Genomic DNA, 18,297 nt, shown 5'->3' with positions numbered 1-18,297 from the left:
AGTCATTTTCCAGGTCGCTGAAAGCAACAAGCATCATGCTTTTACGTATACTCTTAAGTCATTTTCTATTTTCCGCACATCCAGCTGTTTTCATAATGCTAGTTTATTTATCTGACATTAGTATGATGCAAAAACAAAGTTTCCTACATTCTCATTTCATTAGGGTTGATGAAGAAGACGAGCGGGCGTTGGAAGGATACATGGAAATTTGATGCATATTTGAGTTGCTTTCTATTAAAGTGCAAGACTGGGAATTGCTCTAGGTGGAGGACGGCACTTTGGCTGAATGTCTCGTTCAATATATTTTGTTACAAGAAATTTCCATTATTCATTTAGATTATGTTTGTTTCATATGAAATGACTTACAGTTGAGGAAGACATTGGTTGGGCAATTTGAGGTTCAGTTTATCATCTAAAAATACTGTGGAATGTATATTGAGAAGCTCAAACCAGTGAAACTTCCAGATGCAAGGCCTCCATCAAAGGGTGACCCAACTTGTGCAGGCATGTGTCACCCACTGTGATGTCAAAAATGCACAGGAAGCTTTCTGGTATATGATGGTTTACATTGATGCTTCAACACGACACCTTTTCTTTGGCTAACCCACCACGTCTTAGACGAAACGGTAACCATTAAGCAAATGAAAGCAAGATTAAAGAATAAAAAGTGCACTTGTGGCATACGATTCTTACGAAGCATGAAAGTGTGAAAATACTGTTTTTTTTTTGTGTAAGTGTGGCGTGAACGTGCACAAGATGGCAGTGAAAGGTTTTAAACAGGGAAAAAGAAAAGTAACAATGTTGTGAATTTTCCATTTTCAGATAATTAATAATTAAATCATATTAACTGCAAAGCTAGCTTTGAACATCTCTTCCAAAGAGGTGGTTTTGTGTCATGGGATGGGCTTGAGTGCTGCTCTTATCAAAATTGGAGGAAGCCAATCAATTGATTGTCACTCTATGACATGCATTGCATAGACTGCCTTCAGCTGGATCATCAGCCACTGTATAAACTATATAAGACCACGTCTGAGGCACTTAAATGTTGCTCTAATCTGGTGACTATAAAGAAAACCAGCTTTTTATAGTTGTATTTGACTGATCCCAGTCACCTGGATGCAGCATGTGCATCTATTCTTTAATCTGAAAATTAAAAAAAAAAAAAAAAAGGATCTTTCTTTTTCCTTGTGCTGTTTCATAACAGCGTACGCTTGGTTCTCGCTTTGACATTTGTGTGGGGCCAAATTTTTGAATAATGTAGAGTGGTTTTGCATAGCTAAATGTCACGCCCACTGCATTAGGTTGGAGGAGGTGGAGAAACTGAAGCTTGTTCTTTTTTTTTTTTTTCTCTGCATTTGTAAAGAAGAATGAACCACCAGGGGCTCATGCAGCCAAAATACATTCACGTCTGGTAATAAAGGCCTTCAGCCACAGTTCTTGTTTCACTGCATCGGTTAGAGCGCAGATGAATAAATGACCAACCATTTTGCTGATTGCAGCACTCATTTGAATGCTAAGTTAAAATGGAAGCTGCTGTGAATCAGTGCTTACCAACAAAGGGCCACTTCGGATTTAGACAGAAGGAGACAGGCCGTGCATTTCCCAAATGCGTGCTTAAATGCCATCTTCAAACCTCTGAGGTCATTAGTAAGAAAAATCTTTCGGAGAAAGCAGAGGGAAAAGGACTGATGGAGAGTACAGCTGATTCTAATGCTGGTTTATTCAGCTTTTAATCTCTCTGGTGGGCCGTGTTTGCTGCAAGCTAAGCCCGGCGATGGCTGGTCTATACTAGTGTGATGGGATATGAGGAACCACAGTGAGAGGAAGTGAGAAAAAAGAAAAAAAAAAAGACAGATGCAGTCAGTCTGCAATGAATCTTCCCATGTAATTTCTATTGCTGATCCTATTCGCCACGGTTTACTTATCTCCTCTCAACCAGCGCACTTATTTTACACAAAAATAAACAGAGAGATAAACAATGTGCTGCCTGTCTGGGCTTCCAGTCACACTGTCAAGGATTGCTGATTTGAAAAAAGTTTTGACCTTTCTCTTGATGAAATAAGTTGAGACAAGGAAAAGTTTGTGCAGCAAAGCGGATCGGTCATCAGAATGAGTGAAAATCTCTCCATGTTCCAAACTAAAAATAGCTCACATAAATATCTAACCAGACGTGGATTTCTCCACATATTGTTTTAAATTTTCACACCTCTTCCAGGAAGTTAATAAAAGAGGAGCAACCCCCCTAAAAAGTAATCTTACATTCACATCAGACGGATGTGCATAATTTTCAGAAAACAATACCGTCTGATGGACGTTATCTGTGTTTAAATATGATGCACCACAGAAGACGAACAAAGGGCTGGAAGGAAGTGGCACAAACAGTGGAGCTCTAATACAGCACTGTAACTCTCAATATCCAGCAGTGTCGAGAATATCATGCATTTCATTTGTTAAGGTGATTAATGAGCACTCCTCTGCAGGATAGGCTGTAAGGAAAATTGAGTGTCTCCATTCTATCTATACATTACAATCATCTCTTCCCCTATTTTACACCACCCTTCCTTCAGTTTATGAATTATGGCCTCTACACAATTTTATGGATGGGCTGTATGCAATTACCACCATGTACATGGTGTATAGATACGTGTCCAGTCTGCACTAAAATTGAAAGTATGCTCAGAACTTGTGGTTGCAAGTGAAATTCATTTTTTCTTTCTTTTTTTTTTTTTTTCTTTTTATCTGAAGGGCATATGCTTGACTTCATCAGCCCTGCAGCAGCATTGCTCTGTGGAGATCGCAATTTGCTTCTTCCACCACAAATATTAACATTTCCAATCTGTTGTGTTATGCTACAGCAAATAGAACCGACACGACTCGGAGAGTGTTAATAAATCATGATTATAAAGCACCATTGGCTGCAGCTTTCCCTCAGCAGCCGGTGTATAAACTCCATCCCAGTTTTGTCTATGGGTGCGCCCTGCATGATGATACAAGTCATTAGGTAATTACACAGCAATTAATACTCTGAAAGAAGAAACAGCAGGTTGGTCCGCCTGCCTCGGTGACAAATGATGAACAGTATGTCTATCAACTTACTTTGATAGTTCTCCTTGACCCAAACTTATAGATTCATGGAGCACTTCCGCTTTCTCTTTGCTCCCTTTTTTATTTTCTCATAAGAAAAGCCAGCAGGCTGTCAGAGCACGACATGCCACCGTAATCATCCGTTTGAATATTAAAGCCTAATTTTAACTGGCTTCCTTTTCTGATAGGCAGCTAATGCTATTCAACAAAGGACACAGCACACAAGGCTTGTTTGATCCATGACTCAGAGGACACCGTGTTCCATATTCAACATTCATTCATCATTTGCATGGCACTTATATATATACATGACATGTAAATATTTTTAAAACACACAGAAAGGGAAATGCAAATGTGTTCTCAGAAATAAAAAAAAAAATCCCACATTAATCACGAATGACCACACTGCATGATACTGACTATAACTATAACTTACTCTACCTACCAGTGTTTTTGTTGCTGAAGCTGATCTGTGTCAGTTTTCATGTGATTGTGTGAAAGAATAGTGTTCTGACAATTCAACCCAGTCTCATGGCAAAATGTGAAACTGTCACGAACCCTTAAAATATTCATTCATGTCCACTGACACAACTGGTATTTTTTCTTTCATGCCTCTGGAAGTGAAAATAACTCAGGATCAGCACAACACAGTAAAACTCAGTATAACAGAGTAAAATTCAGTATAACACAGTATTGCCACGTTTTATAAAACAACAACAAATATTTTGGTGCATCACATGTAACGAGGTAAAATGTCTGTATTTAGATGTTGAAGGGGTGGACGGCATGGGTGCCAAGCTGGAGAACCAAAGTTCATGCCTTGTTTGGAAGTATCTTCATGTAACTTTGAGAGGTCACTGTAATATTTTGTTGCTGATTCTTTGGGCTTTTGCTTACTTTTTTTTTTTTTGGCTATAACTAAGGTTAAGACATTCTCATGTGTTAAAACTGACACTGTAATAAAGCCTTGCATCAAAATATCTGTTTTTTAGATTACCAGCTGCTCAATGCAGTGTGATAAAAACAATACATGAACTAGAAGAACATAATGATCTTTTTTGTGCATTTCCCATGAAGGCTGACTTCTTTTTCTTAGTATTTTGTCTCACGTAGTAAATGAGATGTTCTTCAAATTAGAATACACACAATCCCAAGCAACTGCATATTGGGAATGTTACAAGCTAAAAAATGGCTACATGTAAAGTACTGTTTTAAACAAAGTTAGTTTTGCTGTTTAATGATTTTATGTGTGAAGGTTTTGGTTTTTTTCTTTGTGAGTAATGAGCGCTTAGGGGTGGTCTAATTGTATTTCTTCAACAGAATAAAAAGGCTCTGGAATGGGTGAGATGGTTAAAATCTGTCTCCCCTCTACAAATGTGATCTTTAGTTTGATCAGTGAACTGGCTACACGGTGCTCTCTAACATGTGTGGCTGTTCCAAATTTGTCCTGTATATAGTGCTGATAACATTCACAACTGATCTATGCTCTTATTTTCTTTTTTGGCGCAGCTATTTTGATATGTTTTCTTGTCTGTTTGGCCTGATATGCTGTTATTATACCTGTCTCTATGCTATGTATTGAATTATCACAGGTTTTCTGGCATGTTTTAACTGCATATAATACATTCATACAAAATGTATATAAATACAATTTTCAATTTTAGACAAATACATAAGCTTTTTTAGCTTTGCATGATGGTGGCACTGTTGACACTGCGTGCTTGGCACCATGGAATCAAATCCAATGGAAACTCTGTGAGCCTAACCAGCATGTTATTCACTAACATTGACAATCAATTCCGAAGAATTTAGAATTTAGAAAGGCAAAAACAGCTTCCAAACCAGAACCACTTTTAATCAAAGGTCTGCAAGTTTTGACATTAAGTGTGTGTGTGTGTGTGTGAGTACCTAAGTGCAGGTTCATGAACAGAAAGCAATCTCTTTTTAAAAGAAAACTTTTACTGAACAAAAACAAAAGTTCTGTTGTTCCAAGGAATATTAAAAATAGAAAACTTGTTAAAAGGTGAAAGTCACATGATGGACAAGCTGATGAAAATAATGACCTCAGGAGAAAAAAAAAACCCAAGTCTATTTAAATGTAAGAATGTTATGTTCGTACTTTAGTGTAACAGTTAAAAAAGAAATTGACACAAAATCGAGCAAAAACTTGAAAAATAGAAAGGCAAAGGTCAATAACTGAGACTGGAACAGTAAAACAAATCCCAAAATCCCAACAGATTTAAATCCAGAATTTCAAGTCCATCCATCTTTCCATACCTGCTGCATCCTGTTCAGGGTCACTGAATTGCTGAAAAACAGCAGAATACATTTTTTGTTCTACAAAAGTAGATCAAAACAACTATAAATATATATACCAGGACTATTCAACTCCCACGAGGGCCACAGTCCTGCAGGTTTTCAATGTACCCTTCCTCAAACACACCTGACTTAAATTTTAATCCCGACAGCCCATGAAGTTCTGTTCATTGACTCATTAATGTCAGTCAGGTGTGTCAGAGCAGGGAAACATTAAAATACAACCTGAAGGCTTGCATCCTCATGGGATTATGTTGAATAGACATGACATGTATATGTGTGAAACATGTAATGGACTATTGATGTGTCATGGAAAAACTCTACTGTTCATAAAAATTTTAAGAAAATAACAAAAACAAGTCAAATCAATGGAGAAAAGTCAAGAAAAGCTGCTGCACAAAGGAAATACGCTTTTAAAATCCGACAGGCTGACATATGGTCTGTGGAGACACATGAGAACTTGGCGCAGAAGCGAGTCAAGGACACATAAAACAAAGTCAAGGTGACTGAGGAGAACAGGTGCAGTAGGAAGGAGGCAGAAATCAGCAAGAAGCTGACTATAGGGAGTCTGGTGAATGACAAGAGGCGGAAAAAAAATAAAAAAAAACAAGACAGCGTCTGTTTCAAGGAGAGGGAGACATCCAGATTTAGGAGAGACACATAAGAGACATGGGAAATCTGTAAGCAAATCAGACATCATTAGCCAAGAGGTGGTTAACATGTCTAATTAAGGGAGAGGCAGGCAGGCAGTGATACCAGACTCGCTTCCGGACCTCAGACACACGAAACCGCAGCCACACGAAACCACACGCAAAGTTGACATGCACTCTCAGCCGAAGCCGTAGGCATTCCTTAACTGGGTCAGATCTCTGAGACTTTAAGTTGGAGAGTAGGAGGGGAGAAGGCAACAAGAGGAAATGGGAGATTGAGGAAAGATAAAAGATCCAGGATGGGACCTAAGATGGGCTAGTTGTCTGCTCAAGTGAGATGGAGAGAGCTATTTAAAGCTGTGAAGGTCTGATAGTGTGGAAAAGACTGAGGGAGAAAGGGAGGCGGCGCATGTGGGACACACTTGGAGACACACATATAAATAACTGCATGGAAGTCTTGTTTACACAGCAGATGTTGTTTTACTTCTATCATTCACGGGACATCGCGTTTGGAGAGCGGATCTGAGCGAATATCACAGTTGTTACCACAGTTGCTGTTATTATCCGCCATAAATATCTCAGGTACATAAAATCCTGACTTCTAGTGCCTCTGTTGTTGTTAGAGAGATTACTTTTGAAATGAGATGGTTGGTGTATTAGCACAGCCATCCAGGTCACATGTTGACTGATAGCTTGCCAATGCACCTGAGGGATGAATGACTAGCGTTCCCTTCAAGCAATGATGACTGACTGTCAGCTCTAGAAAGGCACAGAAAAATACTTCAGTCAAACAGCCTGCATCTCTTTCTGTTCTTCGTGCTCTGTCAAAGGCACATGACAGAAGATATTATCTCAACTACTTTTGATGATCCCTCATCTTGTGAGATACTTGTTTCAGAATGGCTTCATCTCATAACACTGTCCACAGCTGTTCTATTAGCCAACAGGCACAGCGTCTCACCAAAGCCAGCAGCAGAAGTGGAAGTAATCAGCATTGCCTGAAGAAAGGGTGGGTCCACGCATCAATCTGTAAAAGTGTTTATTGATATCAAGCTTAAAGTTTATTGCATGGAAATTTAAAGGCAAGAAAAGTTCATGCAATAAAGTAATGCAAAGTTAAGAAGTTGTGAATGCAACAGGGGGGGGGGGGGGGCATTTGTATCTTAACTTCTAGTTCCTTATATGCATCACACACCAAAATATACTCAAAGCTATACTTCTTAAAATGCAAATGGACCATTTATAAACACAGTTTTCTTTGTGGGACAAATAAAAATGACAAAATACTGCTGCAGTTATGCATGGCTTGTGATGTTGCAGAGTGCACGCTCAGGATGGGGGTTCGGATCGCAGTCAAGAATCAATGCAATCTGTTGGGTTCCTTAACTAGACTATCTATTATAATTGGCTTGAATTGAAGTGTCAGTAAAGTGCACTGTGATGACATTGTTATGAAGTGACACCACAAATAAAGCTGAATAGAATAGAATAGAATAGAATAGAATAGAATAGAATAGATGTGAGGCCTCCATATTGATTTTATTGGCAGATGCTTCCATGTTTTTTAGTGCCAAGTTACAACAATCAGATGTAACTGTAAAGTGCATGCCTCATGGTGTGGGTCATCTTAACCAGTCAAGGCTTGAACCTTCTGTTTTGTTTTTGTTTGTGATGTATATTTGACCAAACAACAATAAACAAACACACAAACAAACCTTAAAGTTGTGACATTCATGAAAGAATCCGTTGTATGAAATGGAAACCAGGGAATGAGTCACGGGCATTTCTTTTTCTTTGTATATAGCAATGCTGCTTACTAATAGGCAATGCAGGTAAATGTTTATTGTGTAGAGTTGATGGCTGACAAACTTGGCACCAATACAGAACAATGATAATGTGCAGAGTTTGACCGTGGTCAACAGGTGCAGAACTCCACGAAGAAGCCACACAACTACATCTTGCAGCAAGAGCCAAAAACCCCCACCTCTATTGGACACCAAGATTGTCAAGGTTTACAAAGGAACCAAATAAACCAAGTAAGTTCTTTTTTTTTTTTTTTTATGACGCTTCCATCAGATTTGTGGAAGACTTTGAAGCCAAACAAGCAGCCAACTTATCCTTTCAATCCCGAAAGTTTCCTTTATTAAGTGAATACATTTTCCAACTCAACGGATGGTGCTGATGTCTGGAAATCCAGTCACCATGGACAAGGTGGGTTAGGTCTTTAACTGTTGGTGACTTTGATTTTTTGTCTCGCTGGCGTATTAAAGCCATACCTGTCAAGTATCCTGTTTTGGTCGGGAAACTCACATTTTTTACCCGTCTTTCTTGCACCTTTCCCGCATTGTTATTTTCCTGTAAATCTCCCAGATTATATGAGGAGAAAGTAAACCGACATGAGGAGACAACCCCACCTGACCCTGACAAGAATAAACACAGCAACTCCACCTTTGCACCTCATGCCTTCTTGGAGTTTTCAGCCTCAGCTGCGATGCAAAAGGGACATTAAGATAACATCAAACCCAACCAATATGCTCAGACGACATTATTCAGCGGCTCTGACAGGCCTTGAACCCTTCTTCATAACTGCTGTCACTGGCATGGATTGTGAAATTGATGGACTTTGCCTTTAATTATAAAAGGGACTCGCACTTGATTTATATTTCAGACTTTTTAAAGTGTTTCTACATTAGCTGGAATCACTGAAACAGAAATGCTGTTGATTACTTGTTGGTGAAGTGGTAACGTAGTAATTATCTTTTCCTTACATCTATCAGATTTATCATTTGAATACTTAGACTACAGAAAAGATGGCTGTAGCTGTCAGATCTGAGATGTAAAGACAGAGCCTTAAAATGCAACTCCTTAACCTCTCCATCTTATTTACCTTGTATATGTATAAACCAAAAGGTTTATTATAAGTGTTTCAGCTGGGGTGCTACACTGCTCACTGTCATACTGCACATGAAAATATTCTGAGGTTTTACCATTTTTTATGATATTTTGCATGTTATTCATTTATCTGTAAGCAGGTTTCTCCATTTCTTTTAACTCTCTAAATATTCAAAATGGCAAATTGTTTGGCCAAGAAAAAAATATGTGTGATGCACTCATAAGGGTCAGAAATCTTGTAGAGATCAGCATGGAAGTTTTTCCTCATCCTTGAGATTTTTTAACTAGCTCCATCCTTCAGCCAGTGACATTTGTTATGTTCATCCATAGAATACACATCTCTCCTCTAATTTTTTAAAAATTTTTTTCCCAGCACACTTTCATAGTGTCATTAGCTTTATTTACTGAGTCGGATCAGTGTCTCACTCATCCTTCAAAAAATAATAACCATTTAAACACCATCTTATCCAAATTTTGATGACATTGCAGTGGTATAATTGTTTACGTCCATCAAGTTTTTGTTTAAAAAGAAAAAAAAAAAAAATGAAGATGTCCCTCCTTACCTGTCTCTGGATGACACGTTCCATGATTGTGGCAGTTGCATGGCACACAAGTTGAAAGCGGTCCTCTGAGAGGGTCTTCCCGTGTGAATCCTGGGGCACACCGCTCACAGAACTGCCCTTCAAAGCCCAAAGGACAAGAGCAAGATTCCACCCACAGAGCAGCAGGACTAGCTGGACTGGAGGAGATGGAAGCTGAGGTCAGGGTTACTCCTGCAAGCTGTGATGTGTCTGCAGAGGAAAGAGGAGGAAAGTGGGAATGTCTTAAGAAATAAAACTGGCACTTAAGGTCAGTTGTAAAACCATTTTATAAATCATTTTAGAGCCCTATTAACATTTTATTTTGTTGGGTACCCGTGTATGTCTGCGTTTGTGACACCTTGGCAGGCGGTTGTTTGCATTTATTGCACAGCGATCCCTCCCTACCTCCCTGTCTCATTAGTTTTTAACCTGTGTTAACAAGTTTGATGTGTGCACACCGATGCGCACATATCCAGATAATCACACATTTCTCTGTTCTCACCCCCTTAAATTCTACACTTAATGCTCACTTGAACCCACACATTTACCTGAATGTGACCACACGCACACACACACACACACACACACACACACACCCTAACTATCCGGGGACTCTTTGATATGACAAATGAATAAAGAAAAACAGCTGAGCAAGACGAGGAAAAGAGGAAGATGGGGCACCCTTGTGGAGGTGTGTTAAACATACAATTCCTGTGGGGTTTCAAAATTCCTCACTTTACTCATGAATAGTGATGAAGGTGAGCCATCCTGAACCAAATCCCTCTTACCCTGTCGTCTCTGAGCTGCAGTCACAAATGGCTTTTGCTCCTTTTGTGCCCATCTACTCATACTGAAGACAGGATTAGCTACTAGCCATAGATAGTTAGGTAAAAAGTGTAAATGAGATGTAATGATCTGAGAGGAAGGCACAGTAAAAGGTAAGAAAGAAGAACAAAAAAGAGATGATGAACCTTGATTCCCAACACGTCACGATCCTGTCATTCCTTGAATGATGAAACTCACTTCATTTGCACCTCTGAAGGATAATAAGTTCACAAGCCTCTCCTCCCTCTTTATGATGTGCCTTGGCCTCCAACTTTTACCCTCCACTTGCTCCTGATTTTTTTTATGTAGCTCATTCAAGTGAATGTATGTGCAGTTTGAACAGTCCTTACAAACCAAATTCTGTATTTTCCTTTATTAAAAGCATTTCACTTGGAGCCACGCTGTGCAAGCTCTCTCCATCATTCCCTTTTTCCATGAAACCTTGTCACATCGGTCGAAATTTCACTCAGTATAAATGGATTACTGCGGCTCAGCAGACTGTTAAGGTGCCTGTACATTAAGCTATTAAACCATTGATTTCTCATAAAGGCTCAGTATGGTCATGCACTAAGTTCAAGACTTGATCTTAGTGGCTGAGAAAATGACAGCAACTCGCTGTCAAAACCCGCATTTACAGCCTAAAGACCACACTGTCGTTATGTTGATACAATCCAGCACACTCTGTGGTTGAAGGAGAATTTTAAAGAGTAAAGTAAAACAAAAAGGTTTTGATAAGAAAGTTTACGGAACCGCCTGAAGCAATAAGGTACTGCTGACTGTTTGAGGATGAGTTTAAGACCAAATACAAATCATTAAGTGGTTTTTTTCCGTTATAATGTGCAGTTGGTGCTGTGCAACTGCACACATGACTTTGGTAGTGTGTGTGTGTGTGTGTGTGTGTGTGTGTGTGTGTGGGTGGATACAGGCGGTGGTTTGATGGAGTATGCATGACCGTGGCTCTGTTTGTGTCTGCAAAACGTCTGTGCTGCTTTGTTTCTGCAACAACACAATAGTGGCGTCTGCACTGTGCTACTAATTAAAATGATGCAAGTAAGTGTGAGAGAGCTGGTAATTTCGGCCAGCTGTTCTGTCTTTTCTGTGCTACAATCTGTCTGAATGATTCTCAGATCCTGCTTTTACATTACAATAAAGAGTATCAGACAGAGAGGAGAAAGGATGGGAGGAAAAACAAGGCAGATATGGAACAATCCAACTGGAACAAAAATGTATTGCAACTTTTTTGCGGCAACTTCAACAAAGAACTTGCAGAAGTTCTTGATATTATCAAGACAGAACTTCAGAAGTACTAGAACAGCTGACATATTACTTTGTGTCGTTTCCTTAGCGAAGGTAGGGTGGAACGCTAACCACCCATCATGATGTAGTAGCTTGTGGAAACATTTTTAGCAGCAAAAACTTGAAGTCATCATTTTCAATACAACATTAAGAGTCTCTCACATCACTTAGGATTAATACAGACCCGCTCTTCTTCTCAGACCAGAGACATTTCTGGACATTCACAGCTCACCTAACATCTGGGCTCTGACTCAAGCACTGCAACTCCTTGTTTTTATTTTCTGTCTGTGATTGTCTGGATATGTGCACATCATATGTTGTTAAGTTGCTCATGTGTTTAGAATTATTGTCCAGTGGATAACCTGATATCATCCAGCCTTACTCTAACTTTTAAGTCCAGTGTCATTTCTGTTGTTTCTTGTCTCGACAACCCGGCGTTACCTATACTGGCAAAAATTAAGGGCTGATATTTGATTTTAACCCCAGTTTCGATGTTCTTGTCAAACATTTAGTTCAGTCTTGTTCTTGCCAGTTTAAGACGATTGCTACAATCAGGTCATGTCTTTCAGCTACTGATTTATGAAATGATTATGCATGCTTTGGTCTGTTCTTGCCTCGACTGCCGTAATTGATTGTACTAAGGTATTAGTCAGGGCTCCCTCCATCACCTCCAATTAATTCAAAACGCTGCAACAAGACTGATTACCAGTACAGAAACGTATGAGCACATCAACCCTTTACTTGCTTCCCTTCACTAACTTCCTGTTAGACTTGTATTGATTTTAAAATCTCACTGCGCACCTTCAAAGACTTACATAGCTTTGCTCTGGCAGGGAGAAAGGATGTGATGAAAAGACTTAATGACCTTGTCTGTGCCCCCATAACCCCTGTTACCTACAGTTAGTGCACAGTTTGTGACAAAAGGAGGTCAGGCTCTTTTCACTGCAGCCCCACCATGTGAAACTTTTTGGGAATCTCTCTCGATACCTTTAAGTCAATCCCTGGTTCTGGTATTGTTTAATGAGTTTATTACTTATTCTGTTGTTGCTATTCTGCCTGCCTCCTCTTTGGGCAAAACAAGCATCCTTTATGATTATTGTTATTTTATTAAAGAAGTTCACAGTGGACTGAATAACTGAGCCCTAAAAACCAGCCAGAATCAACCTACCCTCACCACAGCTTCTGACAGCTGATTTGAGATGTCTGTGCTGATTTTCAGTGTCTGGCTTTTGCCAGTCATTACTTCTTTGACCTCTTTTGTCAACAGAATATTGTTCTCAAAATCTTGCAGCTTGCTCAGATGCAGCTGTGCAAACTGAAGATCTCATTGTCATATATGTATATATATATATATATATATATATATATATATATATATATATATATATATATATATATATATATATATATATATATATATATACTTCATGAAAGTAACATCGTATGGCATCTGGATTAGACCATCGAACTGGTTAGAAGTGGCCTTATAAGCCTTCTGAGGTTGGTGAAATTCAATGGGATGTGATCAACAGCACCTGGGTACTAAAACTGATAAGGATCAGCTATTTTTTTCATAAATGCCCTGATGAGAAAAACACTTTACCGTCCAAAAGGTGTATACACAACAATGTCTGAAGGAATGACAGCACATGCAAATATAAAATGCATTGAATCTGTGTGTCAAACATTAAAGATGAACATAGAATTAATGAGATAAAAAAAAGAATAAAGACAAGCAAGACAAACATCCCTAAAATAAAAGCCACAATAAAATCTAAATCTGAACACATTGCCTACTTACAGTTGTGCCCCCCAGCATTGCTGATTTTCAGAGCTGTCAGGTTGTAAAGGAGACGTTGGAATTCAAAGGCAGACAGAGAGGGTTTGAATCTCTTCTCATATTCATGAAGTCTGTGAAATGAGAAGACAAGCTACATTATTTACAGTGTATTTGTGCAGCACTTGCACAAACTATGATTAAACACCAGAAATATAGCATTTTAACAGTACAAGCACAGAGCACAACAGAGTTAATTTGTATGTATGGCAGATTTATTAGCAACTAGAGGGCCTTTAAAGCAATTTTATTGCACTCCACATCTATGAAGATAAGAAACTCCTGCCATCCACGTGCACTTCATTTTTTGATGGTAGACTATATAAAGCACAACCAGTAGACATACAGGGTACAAAGAAAAAACGTAAATGTGCTGACATCAACACATATTCAAGGTCTTGATCACTGAACTTTACCATCTGCTGAAGGATGTTCTGCAAGGCTGTGTGACACTGCTGACATCTGCCTGTTTTACTCCTGTGTCTCACAGTTTGTTTCCATAATGACAACAGTGTGTCACACAGCAGATGTTTTATCGCAAAAAATTCTCTTATTTAATCTTCTTTCACAAGTTCGAAGTAAAAAAAGCGTAAAGACCTCTTCAACTGTTATATAATTTATAGTGGTAACATATGGTAAAAATACAAAACCGGACAAACAGCAACATAAAATCATCATAGACTAAAAGTTGTAGTTGAATCTTACAATCGGCTCCATAGTGTTTGCATGGTGGCACAGTTGTTCATGGATGTGCACAAATGATTCAATGTAATGCAATCAAAACTCAAAACTAATCTTTCTGTTGCTATTTATCAACAATGTTTTGGCTGTAGTCAACTCCATCTCCAACTATTACAAACAGTTTTTAATGCATACTGTCCATGCACTTTCCACCTACAGGGATTGGCTGAGAAGGCCGTGGGCCAAAGCCTTGAGCAGAGTACAAAAGCTTTTGGAGTAAGAATGAGTTGTGACAAGGTCTGTAGACTCTTATACCGTGTTGAGCTTGCTCTCCTGGTGTAGTCTAATAAAACACAAAAGATGGCTAGAGCTTTGTGGCTTTATTTGTTAAAGCCTGCTTCATGAGGCATTTCACTCATCAGCATTTCTTTTGTTTAATATTTTGCAGTAATACATATGAGCAGTATGTGCTCAGTATGAAAAACTCAAATACAAAAAAGGGATCTTGTAATTACAGACAAGGATAAGGTTTTTTACGTTGTTAACCATATCAGCCTCAGTCAGGCCTTTCATGTGTGAACATCCACTAGCCTCTATTTTATTAGGTCAATTGTCCTCAACACAACAGTAACTTACATTCAAACCGCTTTATTTTGTGCAGGGCCCGCATCTTAGTATTTGCATTAACGTTATGCGTATGTGTGTGGGTGTTTTTTGTGGGCTTTTACGGCTTGCGGCACATATTTTGCTGCGGCGGGTCCTTGTTCCCTGGCCTGACATGTAGGCACGGTAATAAAGAGAGGCAATTACAAACTGGGCCTCAAAGCCATGGTAATGGAGCTGGTCAGACAGCGATAAGCAGAGTGTGCATGAAAGTGAACAAACTCCCAATCATGCTTTCCCTATGGAATGTCAGTGTCCCTTTTAATCAGCACCAAGCAGAGCGCAGAGAGCCACACTGTAATTAAGCCTGTTCTGCAGAGGATGAGAGGCGATCATCAGGAGAGAAAAACCCAAAACAATGCTGGACACTCTCACACAGACACACAAACAGCAGCTCACCTAATCTCTGTTGGCAAGATGAGACAGATAGGGATACAGGGCGAGAAGGACATTAACAGTGTGTGAAACAGAAAGATGATAAGGTCCTAAGCATGAAACTGACTGTGAAATAAAAACACATTTAAATTTAACATCTGTGTGAACATGCTATTTGCATAATCTGTGCAAGTTTGAATAAAACACACGATTACCAGCTCTGTTAAATCATGTTAAAAGATGAATGTCAATTACATATATCCTGATGACAACATGCACTTAAATGAATAGAAGCATATATTACCTACTGGTTACCATAGTTTCCAATGAAAGCCAGATTTCTATCATTGAACGTTACACAGTAAAAGCAACTCTGAGTAACTATGAGTCTAAATAATATATTCTTGTGCCATGAGGTTGAAATAAAACCACTGCAGATGCAGTTAACATGGAAAAACTCCACAGATTTCAGATGGCTTCATCATATCTTTAGTAAATCCAATAATGAATTCTTATGAAATTCATGTCAGACATATTCAAGCTTATGTAATTCTACACCTGTGTTGTAAATAATCATCATATTTGGACTGGAAGGCAATTCTGTATTATTGGATTTCTGAACTGCCTCAGTATCTAGTTGCAGTAAATGCAAGAGGCAAAATAACACCCTTTTGGTGCAGGACTGTAGGTTATACAGTGTAAATAAATCAGTTGTGTACTCAGGCACACATTCCCATGTTTCTCATTCATTTTCTCAGCCACCTGCAGCAAACATTTTCTTTTTTTTTTGTTCCTCTTTTTGGCAAGAAACTCTCCTTTCTTTTCATTTAGTGGGTCATGATCTGTGATCAAAGTCATGCATTTTCAAAACATGCCAGCTGGACCTGCTCTGATAGTCTCTGGTGACAAGAGGGTTGCGCATATTTTCAGTTTCCTGAAAGATAATTTTTTGTCTTTTTGGCAGCTGAAAAAGTGAACAACTGATTACCACAGACTTTATTTATATAAAACATTAACCATTTGACTGTAAGAAGGAAGCTTTTAGTTTCTTTTTACTGTTGTTTTGCTTTCATTTAACATAATTATCACGTTGACGTGCTGCAAATGCACACACAGCTAAAACCAGGCTAATAAAATTTCCTGTTAACTGATTTCTCAGGAAGAAAAAAAGGAGCACAGAAAATTTTAAAGTGAGAAGTGGATGCTACCTTTCATTAAGCCTTCACCACCTTCTCTAATCAATTCCCCCAGCATGAATCCCTACGCCTCCACATATTTCTCCTTCATCGGATTCTAAAATGATCTCTGCACCAGGCAGGAGCACAAAGCCACTTAACAGGTTATCGTATTTACCATCTTTGAATGCAGAGGCTGTCAGTCAAGAGAAAGGGGGAAACTGTGTGTATGTGTGTGGTTTTATTTATGGTGCTACATGCTTTTATCAAAACACTCAAAAACACATATTCCCATTTTTGAAATTCGATTAATTTTAATGCCTGCACTTCATCTGATTGCTGTAAGTCAAAAATGCTAAATTCCTTGGGCTTTTTTTGTGTCTATGCATTTTTTGACAGACAGGCAGTTGGAAAGAGGAGACGCTTCATGATACAAGTGGTGTATCTGCATATAAACAGGTGCAGGAAAAATCTAATAAGACTGAAAAACCTCTATGGAAAATAATAAATGATGAACCAGCTCCTGTAGCCAAGGCTCTTGGTGGAAAGGAGGAAGTCATTAGCCATGCAGAGACAACACACAAAAGCAAGGGAGGTGACAGAAAGCCACAAGCTATGACCCCCTGGAGTGGTTGGATCCTCTGATGGTGCAGACAAAGAAGGTGTGCTTATTATTTGGATAAAGACCATGGCAACTTGTGCTTCTGCTCCTTTAATAGGATCGCAAATACATGCATAAGCTCTCTGTCAAATTTCCTTCTCTTCACAACTCAAAAAAACAGCCAAAAGCCAACCGGGAAATAACAATATTTCATCATAACATGATGTCATCCATCGTGGTGACAGTCAGACTAATTATGCTTTTTTTTTTTCTAACCAAACCAAGTAATTCTCTTTTCTCAGCCTAATGAAGTGATACCACAGCTATGAGGCAACCAGGGACCTGCAGAGTTTTGCCGTAACATATTTACATGTAACCGAGGGAACCTGTAAGATGTCATCATGATTGCTTTGTAAAAGGCGTGATATTTTTGTAAAATACCTAACCAGAAGGTAAAAAAAAGTTTTTAAGTAAAGTGTTGCTGAACGACTGAGGAATCAGTCTACAAGAACTCATGTTGAAACTGCAGCAGTTAGGTGCTCAGACGTCAGCACAGTGGTTCCTAAACTGGGGGACAGGGCCCCTCAGGGGGGCCCAGAGATACCCCAGGGGGGAGTTTTTACACTGTATGAATTCGTAAAAGTACTCATAGAAAATGATGATAAACCAACAAGAGAGACTTCAAGTAATAAAAAAGAGAACAAACTATGATGGAGCATATCTGTCCCTGCTTGACCAGTAATTATGGAAGCGTAGAGCTGTCATCCTCATAAAAAAAAGTTTGGGCCTTATTACGTTATAACGTGATAGTGTTATTGTAAAAACGTGAAATTTATGACTTTATAATGTGATAAGTTTATTGTAAAAACGTGAAATTTATGACTTTATAACGTGATAAGTTTATTGTAAAAACGTGAAACATATGTATCTGAAAACATGAACTTGGTAATTTTTGACTTTAGATGAGGAAATTGTGTGCTGGGTGGATAGGAGATCACAAATGGCTCATTTACAGGACTTGATAGAGTTTTTCTTCATACTTGGGTTGAGACATTGTGAAATTATGGTGCTTTGGAACACTTTCGATCCATTGTAATAAATATATGTAGTTCTGATCGCGGGGCAGCAGCCTAAGCAGGGAAGCCCCCCCTCCCCAGCCACATTCGCCAACTCTGCGGGGGCGGTCCCAAGGCGTTCCCGGGCCAGCTGAGAGATATAATCCCTCCAGCGTTCAAGTGGTTATATGTTTTTACAATAAAACTATCACGTTATAACGTGATAAGGCCCAAACTTTTTTTTTTTATGAGGATGACAGCTCTAC

General features: G+C 38.9%; 1 protein-coding gene across 1 annotated transcript in view; it reads right to left on the bottom strand.

The window, feature by feature from the left end:
* The window catches only part of lamc3 (laminin, gamma 3), a gene marked incomplete at both ends in the record, with an annotated part of 136,163 nt that overhangs the window by 32,238 nt on the left and 85,628 nt on the right, over window positions 1–18,297 (bottom strand). The window contains 2 exons of the mRNA XM_079257021.1: window positions 9,506–9,733; window positions 13,446–13,555. Coding sequence (XP_079113147.1) covers window positions 9,506–9,733; window positions 13,446–13,555 — 338 coding nt within the window. The remainder of the gene's footprint in view (window positions 1–9,505; window positions 9,734–13,445; window positions 13,556–18,297) is intronic.

Source organism: Telmatherina bonti, assembly GCF_933228915.1.
Source record: "Telmatherina bonti genome assembly, chromosome: 17".
Lineage (NCBI taxonomy): Eukaryota > Metazoa > Chordata > Actinopteri > Atheriniformes > Telmatherinidae > Telmatherina > Telmatherina bonti.
Note: the sequence above shows the minus strand (reverse complement) of the source record. Positions and strands in the feature narration are given on the sequence as shown.